Source organism: Anabrus simplex, chromosome 1, assembly GCF_040414725.1.
Source record: "Anabrus simplex isolate iqAnaSimp1 chromosome 1, ASM4041472v1, whole genome shotgun sequence".
Lineage (NCBI taxonomy): Eukaryota > Metazoa > Arthropoda > Insecta > Orthoptera > Tettigoniidae > Anabrus > Anabrus simplex.
Window position 1 is genome coordinate 1080962515 of NC_090265.1, and position 22818 is coordinate 1080985332.

Consider the following 22818-nt stretch of genomic DNA (forward strand, 5'->3'; position numbering starts at 1 on the left):
TTTCTGTATCTATAATACAATTAGATTAACAGGATGCAGGCAATGACTTGACAAACTAACAGAAGTTCTCCGGCTACCCACGTAGCATATTAGGTTGGTCCGCCCCCTACCTTTCTGCCAGCAGAAAACATGGCGGAGCTGCTTTCAAGTTTCCGCTAGTCTTTTTCTTTTTTTTACAAGGTTTTCTACGTCGAACCGACACAGACAGGTCTTCTGGCGACGATGGTATAGGAAAGGGCTAGGAGTGGGAAGGAAACAGCCGTGGCCTTAATTAAGGTACAGCCCCAGCATTTGCCTGATGTGAAAATGGGAAACCACGGAAACCCATCTTCAGACTTGCCGACAGTGGGTTCGAACCCACTATCTCCCGATTACTGGATACTGCCGCAGCTATCGAGCTCGGTTTTCCGCTAGTCTATGTAGTATAATGTACGAATGGAGTTCAATATATAATGCAACACTTTTCTTCTCAAAGCAGGTTCATTTTATTGAGGATTCAAATGCACTACGTTATTCCGTAGTGGTTAGTGTGATTAGCTGCCACCCCCGGAAGCCCGGGTTCGATTCGCGGCTCTGCCACGAAATTTGAAAAGTGGTACAAGGGCTGGAACGGGGTTCACTCACCCTCGGGAGGTCAAGTGAGTAGAGGTGGGTACGATCCCCACCTCAGCCATCCTGGCAGTGGTTTTCCATGGTTTCCCACTTCTCCTCCAGGCAAATGCCGGGATGGTACCTAACTTAAGGCCACGGCCGCTTCCTTCCTTCTTCCTTGTCTATTCCTTCCAATCTTCCCAACCCCCCGCAAGGCCCCTGTTCAGTACAGCAGGTGAGACCACCTGGGCGAGGTACTGGTCATCGTCCCCAGTTGTATCTACCCGACCCAGAGTCTGAAGCTCCAGGACACTGCCCTTGAGGCGGTAGAGGTGGGATCCCTCGCTCAGTCCGAGGGAAAAACCGACCCTGGAGGGTAAACAGATAAAGAAGTAACAAGAAGAAAAATACTTTAAAATATTTGGCCAAACTGAATTCTGGTCTGTGTAACAATGGTTTTACAAAGAGTATATCTTTGTGCTATTTACTGCACAGCTCCTATTTTTACAGAAATAATTATTTTCTAATTTACTTGGAAGTGTGTATAAATATGAACATAATGATTTGCTGGATGTAGTGCTAGCACTTTGCCTCCGAAGAATCTGTAACCACTTGCTGCTCTTCGCACTCATTACAGATTTGGGATTTTTTCCTCGGTTAATATTCTGTTGTACAAAAATTCTTCTTTCCGCACTCACTTTAAAACTCCACAATTTACAACATCGAACATGTCCACGTGTTGCAAACACGTGTTTTCCCAATTCATTCTCCAGCTAAATACACTTTGTGGTGGCTCCACTCTTAGTACTTTTCTTGCACAGAATAACTTGGAAGGATAATTCTGTACTGAATCGGAAAGTTATCTACTGTAACGGTTGTTTCCAATCCCTTCTCGTTTCCATTTATTCACAGTCTAATACAGAGCCTCTCAAACGCCCAAAATCTCACGCGTGCAAATCGAGGCGAAAGTGCTCCGTGCACTGTGCATCGCTCCGGCTCGGCACGGCTCGGACCAACGCTTCGTCTCTGGGCTACTCGGCTAAGCTCGGCTCAACTCGGCGCAATTCGGCTCGGATTTGGAGCGCTACGCAGGAAGTGAGGAAGAGGGAGACAGGGGGAGCGAGCGAGACGGGCGTGGGGAAAGAGAGAGACCGCGCTATTGCTCCAAATCGAGGAGGGGGGTCTGCACTCTGGTCAACCAAGCAAAGTCGTCTTTTGCACCGTGCACAGTGCATGCACCAAGCGCATGCACCCTGAAAGGCCCTGGACTCTAATATATTGTACCAGGAAAAAAATGTTTATCTTCGAGGCGCTTGACACAAATCTGATGAACATGGACTATATCTGAGGGTGTGGCTTAAAAACATTGGAGTTGGTACAGAGAGGGGTATAGTTCATCGAACTTAGAGATTTTTTTTGGATAATCTGAGTTTATTGATCATTGAAAACAAGTTAATATCACCTTCATACAGTAGAATTGAAGTGTCGTGGCCGGTTGGTAACTCCAGGTCCTGGGATGGCGCTGGATACGGCCTGGGTAGGAACCACGCCCGCCTGGATGTGAAGTTCTGGAATTTCTCGAAGTTCTGGACGCACACATTCCGGGGTTCGATTTTTAAGACGTGATTCACGTGCAAGTCCCTGTACGGCACTCCATTTATTTGTGGCACTGTTAAATAGATATGACCTTTCAATGATTGTATCTACTCGAACAATGAAATGTGACAAGTGTTACTAAATCCTTGACTCAGACACTTCATTGAATCGAAAATGTTCCTAAACAGTCACTTGAAAAACAGGATGATTGCATTAAATATTTGACCTTGTACTGGGGGAATTAATGTGTAAAATGTTAAGTTCGTGACGTGAGCTTACTAACACAGGCACGGTAAACTAGAATGTTCTATAGAATTGCCGTTTATAGTCACCACAGTTCTTAATGCACAGTTTATGAAGGTTCGGAACACATTGGCATATTTGCAATAAGCTTAGAAAATGAAATAGCACTCGTAAAATGTCTTATTCCGTCGATAAGCAAAGTAAATAATCATTAAAGAAAAATGGTACTTGGAAAAAGTCTAACTCCGTAAATTGGGAGTTCACTTATAACGCTGGAAAGTTATATGTTCCCTCGGAACATGGCATGTATGTTCTAAGTTGTCACAGTCTATTATGTTGACATGAGCCTAAGCGCAAGTCCTGATGCAGTACTCGGAAAGTATTTCATATTTTCACAATCGAACGCAATGTTTAAAAATACCGTAAGTTCCACAGTTTGTCATAAGACATAAGTTCAATGTGGTACTTCGAAGAAAAATCATACCAGTCACACGAAAGTTTACGTTGACACAGCTTGTCATAGAACACAAGTCCAACTTACACATTCGGAGAATTTCTATGTTCCTGAAATTGATCCACGAAAGCACAAGTTCTATATATAAGTTCAAACGTGGTACTTGCAGAAGTCACGACACTCACGAAAATTCTAAGTTCCTTCAATAGTCACCAGATAACGAAGTCCCAACGCGACACTTGAAGAAAATAACAAAGTCCCAACGCGGCACTTGAAGAAAATGACAAAGTTCGAATGTGGCACTTGAAGAAAATAACAAAGTTCCAACGCGATACTTTAAGAAAATAACAAAGTCCCAACGGGGCACTTTAAGAAAATAACAAAGTTCCAACACTCGGATTTCAAAGACTTTTCCAACTATAGGTTCGGTCTGCAATCACAGCGCTCCTCCCGTCACCCGTGCTACAGAGACGGTGGAGTGACAGATACTGAATTTGTAGTCCGGGTCGTCCTCCTTTTATACCCGATTGTGGAGAAGTATCTAGAACATGGGTATCATCTACCCTTATAACTCTTAAAGTATACGGTGGATTTCCCTGAAATGTTGACAGGTTGCGTCCATTATAATGGTCTTTACGATGGCAGTGTCAAAATAGCAATATTTTAACGCAAAATAGACTTTTGCAGGTAGGCTGGAACACGACCATATATGGTCATGTAGAGGACACCCGAGGCGGCTACGTCACTCGCTGCTTACGTCATTGAGTTCGGCGGGTTGCATATCTTCCGCCTCGCGCGAAGTTCAAGAAACATACTTGGAACTTCGCTTTCATAGCGGCGTTCCAGGTACAATATATTAGACTGTGATTTATTCTTGGCCTTGAGGTACGCGGGGGTGAATGGCTGTAGGGGCGGGTGCGAAGGCTAGTGCATTCCTTGTGCTTGATACACTTTCTCCTAATTATCAGCCTTCTGCACTGTGTTCCTACACATATCTTCTTCAAAGATGGAGACACAAGACGCCTTTCCTTACCCTAATAGTCACCAATTATTGCTGGTCAGTTTGTATGGTCATGAAAGAGATTGAGCAAATTTAACCATATGCAATAAAAAATTATAATTTTTATGTTGTCTCGTGGACGTTTATCGGTCGGTAAATAAATAATACAAGCTTAAACTAAAAAAAACCAGTTTAAATGATCTAAAAATGATCTAAAATGCTACACATTGACGCGAAAGCTTCTTGAAAATTGAAATGACTGATCATTCCAGATCGACAAACTTTGCAAAAGAATGCAAATTGAAAACGTGTTATTATCGTTTGCTATATCGCATAAGGAATTTCTATACTGCTGAACAACGTCCTATCGCAAGAAGAAAACGATGGAATTTCAATAACATCCGACCCCTAGTGATCACGTTCTCAGTAACAGTCACTTGGTGACAGCGCTGCTTTATGGAAGTAACCAAAGTTTACGACTTTGGTGATGAGAGGTCTTGTTACGTCCCCACTATTACCTTAATCGTAGTTCACATGACTTTGGTTCCATTCCTAAAGTGAAGAAGCCCCTACGTGGGAAACGAATGCAACACACATTACATAGTAACTATACATAGTAACGAAGCACCTTGAAAAATGCCATCTTAAATCTAAAACTTGCAACAGCCAATACAAGAAGTTTGGGCTTTTCTCTACAGATGTCTCTACTAAAAACGTATGTTATGCCCTCTGGTGTGAATAGGAACTATTAAAATTCTGAAGTATTTTAATTTTTATTTTAAGGTTTACTACACTGAGTTGATTATTCTTTGTTTTTGGTGTGTTAAAGTTTACATCATTTCTATCTCTTCCCACCAACTTAAGATGTTGGCCAATAGAACATTTTGTATATTAATTTTTCTGTCAATCAACAATGTCTTGTATTTATTTAGTTACCCAATCAAAACTCGAGGTGTGTTGGGCCTTAGCCCAGAATTTTCTGGAAAATTCCTCTCGGGTATAAAAGCTGGCACGTTTTCGACCAGGTTGTCTTATTTCATCGCTCCAGTCTAGTGTGTGTGTGTTTATAAAGGAGGCGGTGTGCCTCGTCCATCATCGAGTAGTCCATCAGCTCAAGGTAATGGCAGTCCTGGTTTAACTAAGTGATAGTTTTTTGACAGCTAGCTCGAGGGGAATGTTTACAAGATTTAATAATGTAACTTCAGTTTTCTAAAATGTAAATTTCAGACTTCTAAATTTCGAACTTCTAATGCAAATCTCAAACAAACTAAAGGAACTTAAATGTAATTAGGAAATAGAGAGTGCGCTATCCTTTCGTGTTCCCTATCAACTTGATTTTGTGGTGACTATGACTTTGTAACTGTTTTCTATTTGTAAATTTTGTAACTTAAATATTTTCTCCACATAGTCACCTCAGTAGCATAGGATTAGCCTCTGTAACTTCGGGCCATAAGCCCAAATAAGGTTTTAAGCTGTTCATTGCAAATTTCAAGGAGCACAATATCCGCCTCCACACCATTTTGATTTTTTGGGCCAGTTACTCTAACCTATTTTTTTCATAAAGGCTCGGTAGAATGGGTATTCAATACCCCTGTGAAATTCGATTTCATTCATTTCATGTTAAGATGTTAGAGTGTTGAGCATACTAGTCTGTGAATACTGCTCTAATTTGTAAAATGTAGGTTGTGCCTTTGAAAGGCCTGGAGTTAAAGGTAAATTTTATAGAGTATGGATGCTCTTTCTACTAATGTAGAAATGTTAATGTAAATATTGAATGGTGCCTTTGGAAGGCTGGAAAGGTGTAATGTTTGGAGAGTACTTTCCTAGACAAACTTGTAGAGCAAGGAGGCTCTTACTATGGTGTAAATGGGAATTAGGAGATCCGTCTCCTTGACTGTTTTTTGAAAGGACCCGCAGCGCTCTTGGATAATATATAATTAGGGAGCTTCAAGCTCAAAGTGGATAATTAATTGTTATTTAATTTTCTAAAATTGTTACCCAATCCTATGGACTTTTGTACCCGAATTGTTAAAATCTAACATCTGAAAAGAAACAAAAAAGTAGCAGAGAAAGAAAATATAGCTATAATGTTTAAGTTTTAAATTAATCTTCTGATTGCCTTATATAGACCCATTTATGCCCGCGCCTTCTTTCACCTCTCTGTTCCACGCAAACCCGGCAAAAGTAACTGTAATTCGATTTAATGTAGTACACATTAACTAATCTCATGTGGATGATTGCATTCTTCGTCTTCCCTATCGATGGTAAAAAGAAAACTATGACGAAAATGTTTTCATTCCCCGCCCGGAGGGCGAGGCGGGCCCCCTAGATCGTAACGCGATCTCTCGGGCCAGGGAAAAAAGAAAACATGGATACCACCTTGAAAGAGGTTAAAGAGCTTGTACGTGACTAAAGCAATAATTTCAAATGTCATGCTTGTTCTGTCCATCCGCCGAGAGATTACTCTATGCATACACCATCTGGTGGCACCATTACAAAGTACGTATCATGCACTTGCAAACGTATGTTAGATATCTAGTGTGGACACATTTTTTGGAGATAAAAATAGTTGTCTTGACTTACGAATCGCCCCCGAATATATAAATATATATGACGTTAGAGTAGAATATGACATAGCTGATTTCATTCAGTACGGCTCCTTAGTTGAATGGTCAGGGTAGTGCCCTTCGGTTGAGAGGGCTACGAGTTCGATTCCCGGCCGGATCGAGGATTTTAATTGCATGTGGTTAATTCCCCTGCCTCAGGGACTAGGTGTTTGTGTTTATCTCAATACTCATCTCTTCATCTTCACACACTACACCACATTGCAAACTACCACAGAAACATGCAATAGTGAATACATAACTCCACAGGGGTTGCGTCAGGAAGGGCATCCGGTCGTAAAACAGAAACAAGTACACATCTAGTTGCGGGCCCAATAATGCCACGAAGAAGACAACTGATTTCATTCAAAAACTTGAATCGAGCGATGTTCTGTATTATTTATTTATCGGTTTTCAGCGACTCTCACGTGGGATTTTGCGTATTGATCGCGATTGCAAGTAAGTTGTGGTTAGTGTGAAAGAGATTAACGTTTAGATTACAAATACACAAAGCATATGTGCCATGTTGTGACGTCCCCGCTCCACTAGCTCCACAGTACAGTCACAAATGTGAGGTGCCCAGAACTCGCCACACATTTGGACGCTAATTCTGCCAATTAAAATTACAAGTTTGATATAAACACTCTCCGTGGCTCCCCATCCTGATTTAGTAACTCTTCCTTCTATGGTGATTGGTCGTCAGTCCAGAGCAGAAGGCTCTGAGGCGAAATTTATAATTCCAAAGACAGGCTCTAAACTTTCCCAGGGGTGGGATGACGGGACACTAACCATCAAGTACTTGAGAGAGGGAACAAGGATCTGAATTAAATCTGAATTAAATCAAAAAACAAAGATAACCATTTATTGACATTAAGAATGAAATTATGATATTGTACCAAGAATTTAAATATTATTTGTATTAAAGATTTAAAATTACGCATTAAATGTTCAATAGATCACGCGGCGACTTGCAACAACTTGCTCAAAGGCTCACCAATTGGAGATGCTCTCACCTGGGCTGCTTCCATGGTTCTGAATACCTCATGGTCATCTGGGGTGTTCATCTCGCCATCATAGTGCCATTCTTGCCTGATGACTGCGTCAATGACTAACTGAAAGACGTCTTACGTAGCCTTAACACTTCCTGTTACACCAGTATTCATAATTCGAATCTTGGTCCTGATAAAAGGTAAACCACAATGGCTCATTATAATGGAGAGAATCAAAGATCGGGGTCCCTCCAAGTTACTGAAATGAAATTGCCATATATATATAATTCAAACTATAGCAGAAGAAGACTTAACAAGTCTTTATCTAACGTTGGTCAATTCCGGACTGGAAATAGTGACTGCAAGCAATCGCCCAACTTTACTCAGCATGGGTGAAATAGCAGTGAAGCCAACAGTTGTGACAAGTAGTAAATTAGTTGTGACGGTCCGTATAATGTGCAGTTAGTATATATTATTGAGACTGGCTCCCTCTTACTAGTTTGTCATTTGTACCAATAATATCGGGGTTCTCTCTCCATATTTTTCTTGATTCAGTACCTCATGGAATCTTCCACATCACCACTTTCTCATAGGTAGAAAGGAGCTTCCTAACGCTGACTTATGTGCGGTGGCCTGTTCAAATCATCAAGCTCAAATCCAGACGCAGTTGTTAGACTCAAGTATCACCCGACGTAGATTTCATAGAACTGTCCCTTTGTCAGAGCTTGTGTTCTTCAGCCTGTTGTCATTGCCTTTGAGGAAATCGTTACAAGTCAAATATAGACTCCGTGTAGCAATATGCTACCCTTACCAAAGCTCGTTCAGCTCTTGTTAATAACTACCGTGATACAACTAATGAAATGTTTGCGTGAAAGCTAGGCCCTAAATGATAAAATAACCCTATAAATATATGTGATATAAAATGGCGATTAAATACACATATTCAAATTAACTACATGTTATTAAATAGGTAGGTAGTCTGTAACGACCTAAACGATACAATGTTAGTCCCTTAAGAAGTTGATCGATGGCAATAGGGATCTTACACAGTAAAGTTTCATATAATGGCGAGGGTCAAGTGTGACAATGACATGCTGAGAGCCGAACGTTCCTGTTTGTGTTCAGTTGTGATAACAACAGTTCTTTATTCTGTCTTCTAGGAAGAGATGGCGGTCGCTAGGATCGACGTCCTCAAGGACCCTGAGGTGGTGCGACGTCGAGAACGAGAGCGGGTGATGGTAGAAGAGGGCATTCAGCTGTGGAGACGACAGAAGGAGGAGCAGTGGCAGCAGAGGCGGCGCGAGCAGAGCGAGGTATATTGCTCTCTTCATTATTACTTTCTTTCTTTCTTAATCTGTTTACCCTCCAGGGTTGGTTTATCCCTCGGACTCAGCGAGGGATCCCACCTCTACCGCCTCAAGGCAGTGTCCTGGAGCTTCAGACTCTGGATCGGGGGATACAACTGGTGAGGATGACCAGTACCTCGCCCAGACGGCCTCACCTGCTATGCTGAACAGGGGCCTTGCGGGGGGATGGGAAGATTGGAAGGGATAGGCAAGGAAGCGACCGTGGCCTTAAGTTAGGTACCACCGGGCGAGTTGGCCGTGCGGGTAGGAGCGCGCAGCTGTGAGCTTGCAGAGGGGAGATAGTGGGTTCGAACCCCATTGTCGGCAGCCCTGAAGATGGTTTTCCGTGGTTTCCCATTTTCACATCAGGCAAATGCTGGGATGCACCTTAATCAAGGCCACGGCCGCTTCCTTCCCATTCCTAGGCCTTTCCTATCCCATCGTCGCCATAAGACCTATATGTGTCGGTGCGACGTAAAGCAATTAGCCAAGTTGGGTACCATCACGGTATTTGCCTGGAAGAGAAGTGGGAAACCACGGAAAACCACTTCCAGGTTGGCTGAGGTGGGAACCGAACTAACTTCTACTCAGTCGACCTCCCGAGGCTGAGTGGACCCCGTTCCAGCCCTCGTACCACTTTTCAAATTTCGTGGCAGAGCCGGGAATCGAACCCGGGCCTCCGGGGGTGGTAGCTAATCACATTAACCACTACACCACAGAGGCGGACTTCATTATTATTATTATTATTATTATTATTATTATTATTATTATTATTATTATGTCCGACTTGTTGGCTGAACGGTCAGCGTACTGGCCTTCGGTTCAGAGGGTCCCGGGTTCGATTCCCGGCCGGGTCGGTGATTTTAACCTTAATTGGTTAATTCCTATGGCACGGGGGCTGGGTGTATGTGTTGTCTTCATCATCATTTCATCCTCATCACGACGCGCAGGTCACCTACAGGTGTCAAATAGAAAGACCTGCACCTGGCGAGCCGAACCCGTCCTGGGATATCCCGGCACTAAAAGCCATACGACATTTCATATTATTATTATTATTATTATTATTATTATTATTATTATTATTATTATTATTATTATTATTATTATTATTATTATTATTATTATTGGACATGGCATATTTTGTATTCATGCCATGTGAAAGAGACAATTTGTAGGGAAAAAAGTTACGTTTCGAGCAAACTTTGCACCGTTTCTTTAAAAGTGAACTTCGACCGATCATGACTGTCTAATAATTACTATCCTAATAATAATATTGTAATCGTTAGTCTATAGTTAATAATATACATTATTATGACTTATTAATAATACATTATTAAAAAACAAAAACCCATGGCACATACAGCCCATTAAGAGCCTTGGCATGCCAAGAAGGTTGCTGCCCCGCCAGATGGCCTGCAACTGAGTGCTACGTGGTCAGCGTTACTACATTCTCAGCCATATTGTTTGGTTTTCACGACTGAGTTCAAATCAGACAGCTCCTCAGATGTTCTCACGCTACAGTTCTCACTTCAGAATTAAAATTCTAGAGCTCACCGGGGTACACTTCAGGGGTTTCCAGGTAAGAAGCAGGCACGTTAGCTCTAAACGACGAGGCTGGCACATTAATTGTATTAGAACAGTCGTGAGCCCAGTCCTTTGTTGAATGCTCAAAGTATCCGTCCCTGGATAATTTCCCTGACTCATGAACTGGGTGTTTGGGTTCGTGTAATAAAACACACACACCACTCCATCAACCGCCACAGAAACTCGTAGGACCTAATGTTGATGGGTTCGCGTCATCCGGTCATGATTGTGAGCTTAATCCATTCGTAGGCCCGACTCCTAATATTTGGGGAAATGCCAGAAAAGAAGAAAGAAAGAAAGAAAAAGAGAAAAGAAAGAAAGAAAGAAAGAAAGAAAGAAAGAAAGAAAGAATTAGAACAGTCGCGGTGGTTCGTGATCAGGGGCCCTGAAAATGGTTTTCCGTGGTTTCCCATTTTCACACCAGGCAAATGGTGGGCCTGTACCTTAATTAAGGCCACGGTCGCTTCCTTCCCACTCCTAGCCCTTCCCTGTCACATCGTCGCCATAAGACCTCTCTGTGTCGGTGCGACGTAAAACATCTAGAAAAAAAAAGCGTGATCAGGGGAGGATCCATAGGGGGTGGGATGGAGGGAATTGGGGGAAATCCCCCAAAATTGTCAAAAGATAGAAAATTTAAATTTACAGAAATTTTAAAATGTAAATGGGAGTATCAGTGTCCAGGGCGATATGTTAATATGGACTACAAGTAATCTCTGTGAACTATAATGAATGTACAGTCTTAGCAATAGCACACACATTGTGGCGTTACAAAATGAAATAAGGTAGGGCTGTCGTCGTTTGAGCATAAACGCCAAGAGTTACCTTCTTCTGTTAACAGCACCGACAACTTGACCTTGAGGAGGAGGAAAGAGAGAAAGAGAACGTAAATGTTCGAAAGTGCAACTCCTGGTGTCAATTTAATTTTATGATCACAAACAGACTACAGTTTTCGAAAATAAGCCGTTGTGAGGCCCTCTTATTCTCTAAACAGATTATCAAAACGCCACCTCTCTCATAAACATAAGAGGCCCTAGTTCGTAAAATCTCCCTGCTCGTCCTTCCCCTACGACGGTCCTGTGGCATTTCTTGTTTCTTCTGAGGGACAGCTTATTCCTAGCGTGTTGACTGCCTACCAGTAACCACGGACTGCAGTGCATGCGATATTATTTTTGCTAAGTGTTTAACGTCACACTAACAACTGCCGTTTTCGTCTACGATGGGAAAGTAGAGGGACAGTACTGGGAAGGTAGTGACAGTGACCTTCATTAAGATGATGATGATGATGATGATGATGATCAAGTGCCATCAAGTCGACGTCGACTCCTGATGACTGCATGGATGGACTGCCTCCAGATAGGTCTTATGGTGACGATGGGAGAGGAAAGGCCTAGGAGTGGGGAAGAACCGGCTGCGCCCTTAATTAAGGTACAGGCCCTGCATTTGCCTGGTGAGAAAAGAGGAAGCCACAGAAAACCATCCTCAGGGCTGCCGACAGTGGGGGTCGAACCCACAACCTGCCGGATGCAAGCTCACAGCTGCGGACCCCTAACCGCACAGCCAACTCGTCCGGTATTGTTTCGATCTTCAGCCATATACTTCAGATCTTTCAGTGACATGTTCATGTTGGATTCGATGGAGTCTATCCATCTCAATGCTGGTCGCCCTCGTCTCCGAGACTTCTCCACCTTCCCAAGCATAAGTCTTTTTCTAATGAATCAGAGCGTCTCATAATGTGTCCAAAATATAACAGATGTAATCTTGTAAAGAATGCCTCAAGAGACAGATCTGGTTTCATCTTTTGAATGAGTGAGTTGGCCGTGCGGTTAGGAGCGCGCAGCTGTGAGCTTGTATTCGGAAGATTGTCGGCAGCCCGAGGATAGTTTTCCGTGGTTTCCCTTTTTCACACCAGGTAAATGTGTCTGTGTTCTGTAAATGCAAATGTTTTAAGGATGCAGTCAAAAATTGTTTAAATAAATTGAAAGAATCCGAAACATTTTCGTAGGTTTTCATATTGGAAGGAAATTCTTATTAAACTTTGAATATGTTATTATGTTGTACAGGTTTAAATTTTAAGATTCACGAACGGTAGCAGTTCCGCTTAATAGTATTAAAGAAGATCGAACTAGGCCTACTATGTATCGCCTTAAGTAAGATGTTAATTTAATTATGAGGTATGATTTGATTGTTCAAATTTCACTATTTATATTCATGACACTTCGGTGGCCCCTTCGTGCCTAAATCGGTAAGATATCGGTCTTTAACCCTGGTCCTGGGTTCAAGCCTGGTGACCGTATGTAACATTTGCGCTAGATAAAGCGGAGATCGGACAGGCTTTCACCGAGATCACTGGTTTTCTCACATTCTTTTCATTCTAGTGATGCTCCATTTATTTATTAATCATCCTCTCCGAGATGCATGACAAGCCTCGCAAGCCGGCATGTTCCTCATCATCGATGTTAGTAGAGACTTTCTCGCCCAACCCGGTACTTCACTAGATTAGTGGTCGAGTTCTGCCCCTGGATCCTAAGATCTTGGGTTCAAAATAAGCAGAAGTAGTCGATTTCTCTTCTTCTTCTTCTCCTTCTTCTTTATCTCCCTGGTATCCTTCCCAGGTCTGCCTTCTTGCATTTTGCCTACCCTTCAGCGTCCGCAGGATCGACATCTGCAGATCTCATGTCCTCCCTCAGATAGTCCATCGACCGCTTTAGAGGTCGGCCTCAAAGTCGTTGTCAACCTGGGCTGAGCGTAAGTGTTCGTTTCGCGATAGATTCTGTATCAGCTCTGGCCACGTGACCATACTACCTCAGATTTGTCTCTCATTTTGTCTGGAATCGGGGCAACTCTAAGCCTGCTGCTGACCTAGATCTTAGTGTAGCCTAGTCCCATGACTGCCAGCGCCCATCTAAGTAGGTACATCGCCGTTACGTGCAGGATCTGCTCGTATCTTTTTGTCGTCGAAAAACACCCCCCCCCCCCCCCCGTGCAGTATCAATGGGGAAATGACTCTGCGGTACACCTTCGATTTAAGACACAGCGGGATCTTGCAGTCACAAACGACACCGCCCATGACCTGGTGCCACTTCAGACAGGCAGCTTTAACTCCTGCTCGAGCGTCTACAAGTATGTCACCATCAGCTTTCATGCGGGGGCCAAGATGTTTACGGTTGTGAAATTTCGTCGACCAATATTGCCCCATTTCTTTGGGTGCCGTACTCCAGGTACTCATTTTTTTTTTTTGGTTTAGCCGCAATCTAAATGTTTCCAGCCTTGTATTTCACTGGGTAACCTATTCATTAAGCCTCTTTCGTGAGTCACTAGCTAGCATAACATATGCGGTGCATAGCAAGAGACGATGCGTACTTTTGTTGAGCCGGTGACAAGTGGGATGTCAAACGGTCACCATGGCTACGCGTCATCTCGTAATTTGCTGGGCTCCGGACTGCGCAGCGGTCGTTTGGTAGGCCAAGGCCCATCGGGGCTGTAGTGCCATGGGGTTTGGTTTATTTTTATTTTTTAAATTATTTTTTTTGCAAGTTGATTTACGTCGCACCGACACAGATAGGTCTTATGGCGACGTGGTCTGGTTTATTGTTATTATTATTATCATCAGAATCGAGCTTGAAGGCAGAATATATTGAGTTGTAGGGATTACTGAGTAATGACATGCAGGACTCATTATATAATCATTGTGAAACATTTGACTCCTCTAGTCAGTGCTGCTGTAATTGCACTTTCTATATTTCTAAGGATAGTAATGGCAGACTATCCCACACTTCAACTGTATGGAGGTGATTATTGTTTTTAGGGGAAGTAACATTCCCTCTCAACACTAATCAGACAAATACACCCTTGAAGAAATAAGGGTAGTGACCAGGCGCGGTGGTTCTATGTTTGTGGTGTTAGCCGGGCTAACACCACCTGAAACGAAAGATCAACGAATGTGACTACATAAAATTACGGCATATAAATTGTTTATTTAATACCGTATAATACATTGTAACAACAATAAAGCCCAATTCTCCTACACATAAATATACTTTAAGTGACGAAAACTTCGCATCTGTCGAATGATTAAGATATGCCGACAGTGCGCTCTGTTTGCCGTTTCTCCGAGGCAAACATGAGGAGTTTGAAGTCAGTCGGGGCGCGCTTGCGCATTCGATGCATTTCGTAAAACAGCACAGAGCTCCCTGCTGGGAACTACGCTCGCGTGTGTGCCCCAGTCGAGAGGCTAACAGTAATCGCTTGCAGTGTTCAGTGGTGATTGTTATGAGCATGTCTTCTGCCTGCAACGGCTTTTTTGTTGCTAAAGGGAGATTCATTTATGCTGGAGGACGAATGCTGCTGTGTTATTGAGGACTTATTAAAACATTCATGCTCTAGCCGAAGTATTGCTGCTAAGATACAAATTATAGACAATGGGAGACCCACTCTCAGTATATCAGGTATGGTAACAGAAAGAATAAGCAAAGTGCGTCGTGTTAACGATTCCTGGTACACAAATAATACATGGCTATCAGGCTGAAGGAAATCGTGTTCCTTGTATTGCTGGCCTTGCCTGTTACTTTCAACAGATACGAATGTTTGGACAATGAACGGAGTTAGTGACGTTAACAGTTATTAAGAGCTAAAGAAACGACATGAACAGTCTGTAGACCATGTTAACTCCAAAATAGCTTTACTGAAGTTCAGTAGCACTAGACTAGAGGAATCCCCAAGCCTTGCCTTCAAAATTAATCTGGACAAACACATAGCAAAAAATAAAGGAAATGGGTATGTAGTTAGTTGTCTAATAGATGCTGTTTATTTCCTGGTACAGCAAGAACTGCCTTTTAGGGGGCCAAAGAAAAATCTAATTCAGCAGTTTGCAAACTAACATTCAAATCGATGAATTATGGAGATTTCTGAGTGACAAACATGATAAATTGTATTTGTTTTGGAAGGAGTGCACAGACGGACATTCATAAGTTTCATCAAATGAAAATTAAGTCGAAGTTAAAATGCTGCGAATTGGTGATGGGGAAATCGACAAACAGAAATTATACTGCAGACTGTATTGTGAAGCACTTGATACAACGGTTCGACATATAACCTAGAGTTTTTCCCGAACTGAATAAGCTGGAATTTGTTTCTCTTTTGGATTTTGACTTGTTTGAAACATACACTGGCTCTTTCCCTGTTCAGCCCTACGAGTCTCAGGTTAAATCATATGGTAGCTACTTCAACGTGCTAGTACTCAGAAGTGAGTTTTCGGCTATCTACGCATCAACACAGTTTAAGAAGTCCTGCATACTAGTACTTCATAAATATATAACATGTTCAGGATCAAATGTGGCATTACCTGTAAATGAACTGTGTTCTTTAATTTTGACTATTCCTGCTACTGGCGCCTCTGTCGAACGATCTTTCTCAGCAATGAAACGGTTAAAAGTTATTTAATAAATACGCAAATACAAGAAAAAATATCAAAATTGTCATCATTTTCAATTGAGATAAACCTCCTGAAAAGCTGTACAAACAATCTGGGTTTCCATGATTCTATTATAGACATATTTGCTGCCAAAAATCACCGGATAGAGCTATGTTACAAGAAGTAATATATGCAGATGTACAAAGAGGACAGATTTGTGTAAGTTTAAAAACGCACGTTTCTATTTAAGCTTTTAACACCCATCACTTGTTTTTATCCATGTTTCTACAAACTTGTGTGCTAATACTTTGATAAGGGTGACGCGACACCACTGGGTAGCGGCAAAACAAAGAGAAGGGCCATGATGAGCGTATAATGAAGGACTCCCTCAGCCACCCAAACTTAATACCTTAGAGGCAGGAAGAGAACAAGGGTTGACCTGTGATGGTCCAATTAGCGAGAAGGCTTGCACAAATAATTGTAAGCAATGTCAGACCAACTGGGGGTTTCGTCGTCACCATCCCATTCGCTGAGGATTACACTTTTATTGTTTCATCATTATACTCTCATTACGTTCGGTGGTGCGTTTTGAGGATCCAGCAAGTCTTTGAGAGGAATTGACTTGACGATGAAACAGAATTAATTATAGTTATACGTCGCTTGTCTTTTGTATTGCAGCTAAAGGAGATGCTGGCCAAGTATTATCCCTGGGGGCGTCCTGGATGTGGAGCCCCAAACCCCGACGGTGTGCGCAAGCGCAAGTTGGAGCTGGAGGGCCTGTATCCAGAGGATTACAGGGTACGTATTCCCTTGAACTAGTAATAATTTGTCTATAGGATGAAGAAATGACCAGGTGGCTCATTTTATCGCTGCAATAAAACGGCGAAATGGGCAAATAGTCTCTAACGAAAAATTCCAGAGAATTTGGTTTCGTAGGTCAGTGTTGCCAGATTCAAAATTAATATTCCGGATGATAGAACTCGAAAATTTCGAAAGATATGGTAAAAATATCGGAAGTTGTTTATCAAATATATCATAATAGGCTATTGATAATGTTATTTGCAATTACATTTATTAAGGTAATTACCATATTCATCGTCGACATAGTCAAAATAACCTATAAGTTTTCCGGTTTGTCCAACACTAGATACACCTTTATTAAATACTAGTACATGCCTGACTGTTTTCCTTCTGGGTATGTACTACAGTAGTGTCTTACAAATTTGTTTTTGTGCTCAACAGATTAGAAAAGGTTAATGTTATTTTAAAAATAAATTGTCATCCAGTCAACATCGAAAGATTGCCTACTGGGCGAGTTGGCCGTGCTGTTAGAGGTGCGCAGCTGTGATCTTGCATCCGGGAGATAGTGGGTTCGAACCCCACTGTCGGCAGCCCTGAAGATTGTTTTCCGTGGTTTCTCATTTTCACACCAGGCAAGGCCACGGCCGCTTCCTTCCCATTCCTAAGCCTTTCCTATATCATCGTCGCCATAAGACCTATCTGTGTCGGTGCGACGTAAAACAAATTGAAAAAAAAAAGGGGAAAAAAATAGAAAGAAAGATTGGCTTCCGTAATTTTCACTTACTAGTCTATGCTGCTTTCTCGTTCTCCTCGTCATTATACACTGACCGACAAAATTAATGGATCACTTGAATTTTCAAAGGAAAAAAGCATGTCAAACTGTGAAACATTTGTTTTAATATTTACAGTACATTGATTGTTTTCATGAATAAATAGGCTAATAAATAAGGGTAGTAATAACAAACAGATAACATAGATAATGTTTTCATTAAAGTAAGATAGTGGCCATGATCTTAATTAAGCTGCCTGGTGTGAAAATGGGAAACAATGGAAAATCACTTTCAAGGCTGCAGACAGTAGTATTGGAAATCACCATCTTCCGAATGCAAGCGTACGTCTTCACGATTCCTACTATGTAGATAAAGTACTTACTACTTCTACTACTATTACTACTACTGTTCTCAACGAAACATGTCAGCTGATCAAAGGGTGTCTAAAACCAACCCCTACACCTGACACTGGTAGTGAACTATCCGCGAACGTGGAGAGACCCTCTACATGGGCATCAACTACCATCAACTCGGCTGAAGTACAGGAGTAGTTCCCTGTACCCTTCAGCACCTCTAGTTCCAGATCCAAACAAGACAGGGTTGAACTGTGGAACTGTAAATTCCTAGACCAACTGGAACATGTAAAACTTGAAGAGAAACTGCCCCTTGGTCATGAGGAATCGTGGTCTATGCTGAAGTCATTAAGCAAGCTGCGAGATGAGATTGGGAGATCCAAGGACAACCTTAACGGATAGCGTTTTCTACAAGAAGAACACATGGTGCGCGAGTGTGGTGAACATCAAACGATACGGCACCTTTGTAGTGCTCAACTCTGATCTGGCAATATAAAATATTGCCGAATTTTGGGATGTCGCATTGTAAATATGTTTTAATTGCCATTTTCAGTGTTATTTTTAATGCTACTGATATGAATAAAGAGAAAATATAAGATTTTTGCTGTTGTAATGTTAGTTGATCCCAGCTTTTGAAAGAAAATTATACCAGACATTCATGCGACACTCGTGTTTCCTACGAAACATAACTCAGTTCTGCTTTAAAGAGCCGACTCATAGCGTATCACCAACGACTGTCAGTGCTACCTGTACTAAATATTATTCATGCGTGTCCTTTTGAACAGTGTCGTTTTACTTGCAAATAGAATGTAAAATAATATTTTTGTTTTCTTTCAAAGGTTTTATTTGCGAATATAATCTTCTATCTATAATCTATAATATTATAAAAGGAAGTGTCTGTCTGTCTGTCTGTGCGCGATGCCTGTCTGTCTGTCTGTCTGTCTGTCTGTCTGTCTGTCTGTGCGCGATGCCCAGCAAAATCTACAGCACGTAGAGATCTGAAATTTTGAACATAGGTAGATGGAAAGGGGTCCGAATGCACCTCGAAGCCGGAATTTTCATTTTCGCTTTCGTTGGTGAGTTATGAACGAAAAACCATCGGAAAACGTGCATTGGGATATGACAATCCAACATGCTGTCACCAAGACTAAATGCATAGAGTCGCTGCCGCTAGGCAACGTACATAAGATAGGTAGAGAACACAATATTCAAGGAGCCATTTTACGTCCAGGACGTAGGAAGCTGTTTTTGGTCATATATGGTGTGAGGGCATATGACGGTGTTGATGATGATTCGTCCGTCGGATCGGGACGTTAAGTCTTGAGCTATTCGAGAGGAGTGGCATATGTGCCGGCGCCGGGTTTCATCCTCTTCATTCTTGCTATCATATATCATGTAATTCATTTCTTTCAACATGCAACTTTTACAAGAATTACCCGATGTTCTACACAGTTACAAGTCTATCGACTACACGGCAGAGCTTCGAAAGACTTGGAGTCACCTGGAGAGCCCTCGAACATCTTAGAGCGGACGATTGTGGCACCAATTACCCTTCTTAAGAATAAGAATCCTGCCGTCTGCAATGAACATGACTCTGAAACTGATGACTAATATTATTGAAGCCATTCTCATGATTGGGCATGCCGCGAGCGAAGTAATATTCATTCCTCGGATTCGAATAATTTCTTCGGATATACAGTTTAAGTTTAGATCTCTTCAGTGTTCAAAATAAAATTTCTCTAATAATACAGCAAGCATAATCATCATCTTCTTCTTCTTACTATATATAAAAATGGATGTATGCATGTATGTGTGTGTAAATGACACATCTCCTCCTAAACCACTGGATCAATTTCATCCAAACCTGGTACACTTATGACTTACTATCTGGAGACGAGTACTGTGGGGGTAAGCCATCCGTAGCTCCCTTAGGGGTGGGGGTCAGGGGGGGGCAACGTATAAAAATAATCGAAAAAAGTGCCGAATACACAGTTTTCAGGGTCCCTGAGATGAACAGTGACACTCCCCATTTTTCAAATGCCAAAGTTCAGCTCCCTTTCGCATGGGGGGGGGAGGGGGCGAGGGGGAGTGATATATAAAATTAAACGAAAATAATATCGAATACATAGTTTTCGGGGTCGCCGAGGTGAATTGTACACTCCGGATTTTTAGTATGAGGAGACAAAACAACGTGGGGGTAAGACAGCCTAGGAACCCTTAGGGGCAGAGGGGGGGGGCGAGGGGGCTGAGATATAAAAATCATCGAAAATAGTGTCGAATCCATACTTTTCGGGGTCGCTGAGATGAATAGTAACATTCTGGATGTTTAAAGTCTAACTTCAGCCCCCTTTGGCATAGGGGGTGAGAAAGGGTGAAAAAATAGATTGTCAGAAATGACCGAGATAATGGACGTGTGTATGTTCCAGTATGACTTTCAAGTATGACTTACTACCTGGAAAACGTACTGTGGGAGTAAGACGACTCCAGAACGACTAGGGAAGCGAGTAAAATATTATCCACACTAATAAATGGAAGTCTGTTTGGCGCGAACTATATATACTGTACTATATATATAAATTAAGGCATCAAAATGAAAACAGGCGTAAATTAGTGAGACCATTCTAGGTATCTTAGAAATTTGAAACTTGGTATCAGACAACCTGATGACTTGGATCCCTAGAAAAATCTAAAATTCTCATAATTCTCTGAGGGGTACATGCTGGGAGTTTCAAACCTGCATAAGAACACAGCCGGTGATATTTATCCAGAACTTACAGGTTTTATGGGCTTAAAAGTTTCCTTAAAGTCCTGATTTTTAACCCACTCCCCCATATCTAGATCGCAGTACAATCTCCCAGACAAGTTAGAAAATTGAAATTTTGCAAAATTATAGCTTTTATCATGTAACCGACGGAAAATTTACGAGATGTTAAAAATTTTTATTTTTTACCCCCGAAAAATATCGAAATATGGAGGCAATTTTAATGACGGTGCAGTCCTTCCTTTCGATGTATTTCGTGGCTAAACGGTAAGTCGTATCACAAAGCGGATGGCACAATCTCCGTTCAGTTTGGAGTGATCTACAACTTCGGCCCTATGACCTTTTGTCGTATCTCTGTCCCTTATACGGGCCGATGAACTTCGATGTTAGGCCCCTTAAAACAACAAGCATCCCTTATACATTAAATCTTTCGCTATTTCTGGATTTACCTAAATTTTGCACTTTGTACACGTACAATTGATGGTTTGATTCACTTATAGGAAAGATGGGATCATCAAATTCTACACAAATATTGGCCCACCCAGTAGCCATATGTGAGCCAAATTGTATGTTTGAAGCTGTCGCATAAGTATCTGAAAAGTAATGCACTGTGTGAAAATCTTACACAAATTTCACCCTATTCAACGTTTCTAAAACATAATGAATTGTGGTATGCAAGTGCACCTGTCGTTATCATCACAACTCCACAACTCGCACTTTACATTGGAAACATCGTCTGCGGACCTCCCTATACTTTTTCTCGGATAAAGCCAATTTACATGCAATTTAAAAATTATTATTAACTTCATGTACAGTAATTTACTTCGATATCCGTATACAATCTGGAATACCGTAGCGAAGCACGGGTACAATTGCTAGTATTGCTAGTTGCTAGTATAATTATAAAATGAAGTGTTTGTCTGTCTGTCTGTGTGTCTGTGCGCGATGGCTAGCAAAATCTACAGCACGTAGAGATCTGAAATTTTGAACATAGGTAGATGGAAAGGGGTCCGAATGCACCTCGAAGCCGGAATTTTCATTTTCGCTTTCGTTGGTGAGTTATAAACGAAAAACCATCGGAAAACGTGTATTGGGATATGACAGCTCAACGTGCTGTCACCAAGATTAAATGCATAGAGTCACTGTCGCTAGGCAACGTACATAAGGTAGGCAGAGACACAATTCAAGGAGCCATTTTACGTCCATGGCGTAGGAAGCCGTTTTTGGTCTTATATGGTGTAAGGGCATATGGCGCTGCTGATGGTGATTTGTCCGTCGGATGGGGAAGTAAATTCTTGAGCTATTCGAGAAAAGTGGGCTATGTGCCGGCGCTGAGTTTCATCCTCTTCATTGTTACTATCATATATCATGTCATTTCATCTCATTAACTCATCTGATTAGGTTGACGTCATGAAAGATATCCGGTCGTAAAAACTTGCTTACGAAGATTCATCTCACTTCATAGCCAAACAGCGTAAAGAAAGGGGACAAGGGTTGAACATGTATATCTTTAGAGGAAATAATAGGACACAAGATAGACGATAAGAATAAACAAGGAATAATACATACACTGACTGACAGAGCAAATGCAACACCAAGGAGGAGTGGTTCGAAAGGGATGAAAGTTGGGGAAAAAACAGAGTCGGCACGGAAGAATAATTGATGTTTATTTCAAACCGATATGCAGGTTACACAATGCGCAAGGCATCGACTCAGTAGGATGTAGGACCACCGCGAGCGGCGATGCACGCAGAAACACGTCGAGGTACAGAGTCAATAAGAGTGCGGATGGTGTCCTGAGGGATGGTTCTCCATTCTCTGTCAACCATTTGCCACAGTTGGTCGTCCGTACGAGGCTGGGGCAGAGTTTGCAAACGGCGTCCAATGAGATCCCACACGTGTTCGATTGGTGAGAGATCCGGAGAGTACGCTGGCCACGGAAGCATCTGTACACCTCGTAGAGCCTGTTGGGAGATGCGAGCAGTGTGTGGGCGGGCATTATCCTGCTAAAACAGAGCATTGGGCAGCCCCTGAAGGTACGGGAGTGCCACCGGCCGCAGCACATGCTGCACGTAGCGATGGGCATTTAACGTGCCTTGAATACGCACTAGAGGTGACGTGGAATCATACGCAATGGCGCCCCAAACCATAATGTCGCGTTGTCTAGCGGTAGGGCGCTCCACAGTTACTACCGGATTTGACCTTTCTCCACGCCGACGCCACACTCGTCTGCGGTGACTATCACTGACAGAACAGAAGCGTGACTCATCGGAGAACACGACGTTCCGCCATTCCCTCATCCAAGTTGCTCTAGCCC

At 42.2% G+C, this 22818-nt stretch overlaps 1 protein-coding gene across 1 annotated transcript in view; it reads left to right on the plus strand.

Annotated features, from left to right (window-relative positions):
- The window catches only part of LOC136876231 (uncharacterized), a 169006-nt gene that overhangs the window by 23451 nt on the left and 122737 nt on the right, over positions 1-22818 (plus strand). The window contains exons 2-3 of the mRNA XM_068228415.1: positions 8637-8789; positions 16495-16614. Coding sequence (XP_068084516.1) covers positions 8643-8789; positions 16495-16614 — 267 coding nt within the window. The 5' untranslated portion in view covers positions 8637-8642. The remainder of the gene's footprint in view (positions 1-8636; positions 8790-16494; positions 16615-22818) is intronic.